The sequence below is a fragment of the Callospermophilus lateralis genome, chromosome 6 (assembly GCF_048772815.1).
Source record: "Callospermophilus lateralis isolate mCalLat2 chromosome 6, mCalLat2.hap1, whole genome shotgun sequence".
Classification (NCBI taxonomy): Eukaryota; Metazoa; Chordata; class Mammalia; order Rodentia; family Sciuridae; genus Callospermophilus; species Callospermophilus lateralis.
Window position 1 is genome coordinate 42,548,935 of NC_135310.1, and position 7,502 is coordinate 42,556,436.

At 38.5% G+C, this 7,502-nt stretch overlaps 1 protein-coding gene across 1 annotated transcript in view; it reads right to left on the reverse strand.

The window, feature by feature from the left end:
* Positions 1–1,672, reverse strand: part of Clvs2 (clavesin 2) — a 61,260-nt gene extending 59,588 nt beyond the window's left edge. The window contains exon 1 of the mRNA XM_076859772.1: positions 1,284–1,672. Coding sequence (XP_076715887.1) covers positions 1,284–1,672 — 389 coding nt within the window. The remainder of the gene's footprint in view (positions 1–1,283) is intronic.
* Between the last annotated feature and the right edge of the window lie 5,830 nt (positions 1,673–7,502).

Sequence of the window (7,502 nt, forward strand, 5' to 3'; positions counted from 1 at the left end):
TATGATTCTTCAGGTAGTATTTTATCTCCATATTCACTTTAAAAAATAAGAGTACCTCTCAACTTGGAAGTATAGGGGAAAGTAACCAATCAAATGGGAAAACTGTTAAAATCAGTTTTATTTATTATGTTCTAATATCCCAAGAAATTCAGAAGCCTATCCAGAAATCCATAAGTTCTATAAAATCTCTCACTAATTGTAAAACTCATTACTGTTGCTCCAGATGTAGTTTAAATTAACCAGATGTACCCAAAGTCATTATTCACTAAACTAAAATACACCAACGTTTTAACAGCCATCTTCTTATGATATTTAGCTTGGGAGCATTTCCAATTTCCATGAAATACACTTATTTAACTTTGAAGTTAATTGAAACTACCTTATCCAAGAGGCTTTTATAATTTCTTGTATCTTACAGCCTGGGAAATGAAACCTGATTGAAGAAGTAAAAGTGCTGTTGCTTTTTCCCCATAATAGTGTAGATGAAGTGCAAATATTTTTCTCCTCTACTAAACAGCCAATGAGCTCAAAGAGCCTACCACCTGATACATCCCAACATTTTCCACTTCTTTCTAAAAGATGAAAAATTACATCAGACAGGAAACATATTCTTCAGATTAGTGACAGGTGTAGAACAAGCACACCAGTCAGCCTTTATTTTCAGTGTCGCTAGGCATGCTCAGCGACAAAGGGTGCAACTCTTCCTTTTCACTGAAGTGACACACATCATATTACACCTTTATCTACACATCGCCAAGCAGAAAAGTTCCTAAGCAATAAAACTACCTGCTCTTGCTTGAGCACTGGGCTATTCTTAGAAAATAAGAAATAAAGAATACTAAAGAGAGAGGGTATTGATGACAATTATGATGTTGATTGTCTCAAGTTTAAGAATTCCTTTATGAGGAAGGAGGAAAAGTTGTCTCCTATAATTACTCATTTTCCCAGACCAGTAAATTTATTCAGGAGGTGAAAATTTTGTTTGCTTTATTTAGAAGTTTAGTGATTTAGATTTCTGTGTAATAAGATGGTTCAGGAAACACTTAAAGCTGCAATAGAAAACTGGGTGTTAGTGAACTAAGAGTTTTAAAAGTAAAAATAAAAGGCCTTCTCTCTTCCCAGGGTGTACACCAAAAACTCATTTCTTAGTCCCAGTTTCTCTTTTCTCCTAGCCCAATAAACAAAAACATCAAACCTGCAAAAATATGACACCACTATGCAAAATAAATTCTGGAAAATGGGAGGAAAACAGGCTCATGCGCAAGTTTGGATTTAAGATTTACCTGCTCTGATCCCAGTTGGCAGCAAAAAGGACTAGAATCTTCCTGCCATAGTGGTCCAGATTGGCCAAGCCCCCAGGGAAGCCATCTTTCAGCGCCTGCTTGATGCCAGGGTCAGTGGCCTTGAAGCTTTTGAACATGTCCAGGTTCTGCTGACGGTACTCAAAGTATTGGGCTAAGAGGCGGAAGGCCTCAAAGTGATGAAACTTCCTTGCCCGCAAGAAGCGTAAGATGAAAGCATCGTCAGTGCGCAGGAAGCCAATGTCCGGTCTAGTGATGACCATATCCCTCACCTCCTGGATGTCCTGGTGCAGCGTGTCTGGGTTCTCATTCAGTTCCAGGCGAGCTTTCTCCAGGGTCTCAGGGGAGAGACCAGCTTGTAAATGAGTCATTGTTCTGTCGTTCCAGAGCCTTTGCTCTGAAGCTCTTGTTGACTGTCCCACAACAAACCTGGCCTTTGCCACTTCCACACTCTGGCCCCAGACCTCGCTGCTGCCTGCTTCTCCTTTACAGGAAAGAATTGATCTTCGTGATTAATCAAGTACCCTGTTGCACTTGCTTTCTAACAGCTTTACTGTGGAGGATATAAACTTTCCCCCAAACCCCTAAAAACAACGCCCTGTTTAGTTCCCTCTTCTTTAAAGAAACGTGGACTTCTGGAGGGCCCTGCTCTCTGCTCCTTCTAGTCCTTTCTCTCTCTCTGAATGAAACACCCCTAATCCCACCTAGCACGAGGGGTTCTGGTCATGGTGCGGTCCTCTTTTCTTGTCTTCCAAGATGTAATAAAAACAACCCCCACGCACATCTCAGCCCCCGGCACTGTGATGTTTCTGCAGTTCCTACTGAAGGATGCGCCTGCCAGGGATAACGATGGGAATTCTGATTAATAATAAGGTGGTTCTTCAGCGCTGAGATCCAGGGCGGGGAGAGAGTGTCTTTGCCAGAAAGAAAAAGAGAGAAAGAGGGTGTGGGAAAGGAGCTTATTTTCCCCTCTGCTTATTCAAAGATGCTATTTTTAAAAGACATCTTTGTGGGATTTTATTTTTTTATTATCATGATGATCCAATTAGGGAACACTGCAGATAGTGCACCTTCCCTCTGCCCCTCTTAGGTATACACCGCGATCTCATGAGGCACCAGGAGAGATTTTGGTGGCGTTGGCACCAGCGTGGGCTCCCCCCACCCCACCCCACCCCACCCCCAACTTCTGCCCTCCTCTCTCCCTTTATTTTAAAGGACTTGCCGCGGGGATGGGGTGGGGAGGGAAGGTATCTCTCTGGGAAGGTGCATGTCAAAAACAGGGGGGTGGTGAAGGGAGTTGTGGAGAATGAAATAAAAATGTCTCTATCTTTTCTATAAACCCCAAAGCAAGAAAGAAGAAAGAGCAGCTGGCTCCTACCAGCAAACCCGGAGGCGGGGACGCTAAGCAATGCGGCACTCCCTGGCATCCATCAGCCCAGGCTTCGGCGGCGGTGGCGGCAGCGGGGGCGACAGCAGCATCAACTCCTCTCGGCGGTAGGGAACGAACAGAGAAGAGGGGCGGAAGCGGGGACCCGGGCCGAAGACTCACTCGGGAGTAGCTGGGGCTGCATCCTCTGAGGGCAACCCGCTCCCTCTCAGCAGGAGGGGTGGGGACAGCAGAGCTAGGGCCACCGCTGTCCCAGGTCCCCACCCGGCCCTGCCATTTTCGCCGGAGAGAACGGAGGGAGGGGACCCGAACGCCTGGATGGAAAAGGCCACGCAGACGGCCGCTGCCTTTGTGCACCCAGAGCCGCCGGGGCGGTGGGCGCGGCAGCCGCCTCTCCCTGCGCGCTCCGAGTGACCAGAGTCCGGTGCACCCCTCCGGGTTGCTGCTGCGGCTCCGGCTGCTGCTGCTAAAAGAGGACCCAGCTCAGCTCAACTCCTCTCTAATTATCCCAGCACAGATCTCGCTGCGACGTAAGCACTCAGCTCGCGCACGCACTCAGCTCTTCTCTCCCTGCCTCTTTGGGAAGGATGGCAATTTTTGTGGCATTCAAATATCCCAAGCCCCAAGTTTATCTTGCTCCAGGTCCTCACTCCCCAGCAGACTGCTGGGGCGGGTTTTGCCTGGCGAGGCGAGGTAGGGACGCCTTCCAGCCTCCCCACGCCCCTCTTTCATCCTTTGTGTGCAAGACCCCAGAGTGTCAGGGCGAGTAGCTCCTGTAGATGGTAATCCACATTGACACACATTTTCTAGTTCCTCTAGGAGGTAATTTTGATGAGGAAGGAGTACAGAAACATTTTGTACTTTCTGCATGCGTTGTAAACAGAGACGTTTAATTTAGTAAAGAAGATCAGAGCGGTTTCAACTCATTGTGTTGATGATTAAACCTCTGGAGAACTTACATAAAGTTTTTCAACCATAAACTCTTCTCTGCCAAATTCCTATTGAAGAAGATGAAAATGAGAACCGGGACCAGAAAAAAAAAAATAATAACACTATTGTCAACGAAGGAAAACATAGGCATTTAACTCATTTCTGATCTCATGAAGGCAAATATTTCTAGATCCATAATCTTTCCCTCAGTTTTATGCATCTGTATATCAGAATCACCCTAAATGAAGAGTCTTTGTGTGTAAGGTGGCTGTGTAAATGAGTTTGAGAAAAAGAAATATTTTTTATTTTCAAAGTACAGTATATATACTGTCACTAAGCCTAACTCTGGTTTTGCAAATAGTAGGATGGGATCATGAGTTTAAGTTAGCTCCATGCAAAAATATTTAATTAGCACCTCTACATGTGGGGCATTATTCTAGAGTATATGGATTGGAAGTAGTATTGAAGATTTTTTAAAAATTGCATTATTTGTTAACTATTAGAACCTTCAAATTACAGACATACATGTTTTATTGCTATTTTCCTGAAGATGCTATAGACAAAAAGAAAAAAAAAACTTGTATGGCAGACATACCAATTCATTAATTAAACTCATGCAAAGTGATGTAGGGATCAGAATAAGAGAATAAATTACACAGGTATACTAACATGCTCATTACTCATAAGGAATTTGTAGTTGGTTGAGTTTTGTTTTGTTTTGTTTTGTTTTTGAACCAGGGAGTGAATCCAGGGACATTTTACCACTGAATCATATCCCCAGTCCTTTTTATTTTATTTATTTATTTATTTTAATTTTTAGACACTATGTTGTTTGAAACCTTGGTAATTTGCTGAGGCTGTTCTCCAACTTGTGATCTCCTGCCTCATCCTTTACAGTCACTGGGATTACAGGCATGTGCCACCATGCCCAGCAGAATTTATGTTTTAAGTAGTGGTGAAAAATAAACCATATAGATATGTGTGTACATTATATATACATGCATTTGCACACACACAAACACACAGACACACTATATAGGTGTCTCTGAGAATCTATCCCAGATTGGTTCCAGGAGCCCCTGGGCTAACAAAATCTACAAATGCTCAAGTCCCTTATATAAAATGGGCTACTATCTGCACATAATCTAAGTTCAATCTCCTATATATTTTAAATCACCTCTAGGTCTCTTGGAACACCTTAAACAATGTAAAGATATGTAAATAGATTTTAGACAATGTTTTCTGGGAATCATGACAAGGAAAAATTTCTGTACATGTCCAGTTCAAGTGGAATTTTTCTCCAAATATTTTTATTCCTTGTCCTTAGTTTGTTGAATCCAAAAATACAGAATGCGTGGATTCAAAGTATGTATATATATATATATATATATATATATATATATATATATATATATAAAATAATGCCCCACATGTAGTGGTGCTAATTAAATATATATATATATATATAAAGTTTATATATATATATATATATATATATATATATATATATATATATAAAGAGAGAGAATATGGATTGGAAGTGGTATCGAAGATTATATATATATATATATATATATATATATATATATATATATATATATTATATTATATTATATTTTCTCCTTCTAGGACTTTATATGATTATGACCCTCATAAGCATTCTGAATGCAACATGAACCATAAAATAATCTGGTTCTCATTTCAAAAAAGTTTGAAGAATCATTTTGGCCAATATGTTAAAAAGAAAATTTCTATCTTATATCAACTCTATGAAGAGGTTTTAGCTATCACCAATAATGAGAGACAATTCTCCATTTTGTTTCTGCAGGTCTGTCTACTAAGTTTCCTTTTTTCCAGATTATCTTTTCAAGAATATCTGCATAATGAATAGCCTTGGAAGAGCCTTGAAAGACAGAGATAATAGTACCTCCATCCAGAATGAAGAGAGAGTTTATTTATAGCATTTGAAGAGGGATGTTTTCCTACTGAGCAAAAGGCAAGCAGGTTTATTTGAATCCCTGAACTTAGAATTACTCCACTGTAACACCACCATTATGTGTACAAGTGAATCACATGATTCTCTTCTCTTAGCCTTGTGGAACTGGAGCTGAGAGGCCAGTGCACAAAACGTTGATGCTGTTATTGCCTGCAGCACCTGAGTGAGAAAGTCCTTTATCTCTGACCCAGGAGTTTGACATATTCTACAAGCATCCATGAAACTACAGCTTGTATGTAAGATTAAAACTCAGATCCTTCACTGTATTTAAAAACTATTGCTTAAATTTGTTTTCTGATATGGAACAATTAGACTATATTTTTTAGAGGAATTTACAAGATAAATTAAATTTGTTGGTCCATGATATGATGTAACTGCATTTAGTAACAATATGTTTATTATAACTTGCTAACAATAGAATTGTTTCAAATAAGTTTATTTTAATATATAAATATATAATAGTTTCTGTCCTGCAATGGGATTTTTAGAATAGAGCAGTTAGGTAGATATAAAAAAAACTTTTTATGACATTTGCAAACTATTAATCTCTTTTTCCAATATTATACTATTATCTTTTCTCTACTAGTACTTTTGAAATTAGTTCTGGAACCAAAATAAACACAAAGTCATCTATGAATTAAACAAGGTATTTATCCAGAGGACATCAGTGCATTTGATTCCCATTAAATATTAATTTACCTTGCTAAATGAATGCAAAGTAATGTAAGAACTAGAATATGAGAATAAATTAACTAAACAAAAGGATTAATTAAAGCATTATTGGAAAATAATTAAATCAAGAACTTCAGGTGTTTTCAAGCAAGTGGAAAGAAAAGTCTGCTGAATTTAAAATGGATAGAGTAAGTAGTTGGTGTTTTAAAATATTTTATTGCATTTATTGTATAGAAAGAGGCACAATGAAAAGGTGCACAGTTCAATTACATATTCTAAAGTAAACACTTGTTTAAATATTTATCCATGGTAGGGAATAGAACCTTGGCAAGAAAGAGAAAGCTCCCATTGCTATCTCTTCCTAACTATTGGCCATGTCTTTCCAATAAGTGAAGTCACATTATCTTCCTTTTGAAATTAATTCTTGTTTTTATTTAAATTTTATAAGCTAAGTAACCAGTGTAGTTTTTCCCATTTTTGTACATAAATCAATATTTGTATGTAATTTTTGATTGGCCTTTTTCCTTCAGTAAAACGTGAGATTAATCCATGTTGCTACTTGTAGTTAGTTAATTCTTATTTAGTGATGATGCATGCTATGCAATTTATGCACATACTAGAATATATTTTTCCTCAGATGAAGATTTGAGATTTATAAATTTGGGCTGTTATTATTCATGATGTATGAACAGTATTACATGCATCTTAGTGCACAAAGACTTAGGAATGAAAATTGCTGGATCATGTGGCATAAGCATCTTTAAATTTAGTAAACAATGCTAGGCTATTTTCCAAATGGCTGTACTATTTCACTCTCCCACCCCCATAGCAGATTCTGAGTTTTCACTGTACCACATTGTCATTATTTTGCATTACTATCTATAATTTAAAAATTTAGGGCTGGGGTTGTGGCTCAGTGGTAAAGTGCATGCCTAGCATGTGTGAGGCACTGGGTTCTATCCTCAGCACCACATAAAAATAAATAAATAAAATAAAGGTAGTGTGTCCATCTACATAGAAATATATATTTTAAATTTATCCATCTGATTTCAATTAAGGATATTACATTATGGTTTTAGTATCTATTTGTTTCCACCATAAGTATGAGGTTGAACAAGTTTTTGTGTTTTGGAGAGGCACTTTTATACCTTTTGTGGGAAGTGTCATTTCAAAGCTTTTGCTCATATTTAAAGGGGGTTATTATTTTGTTATTGTC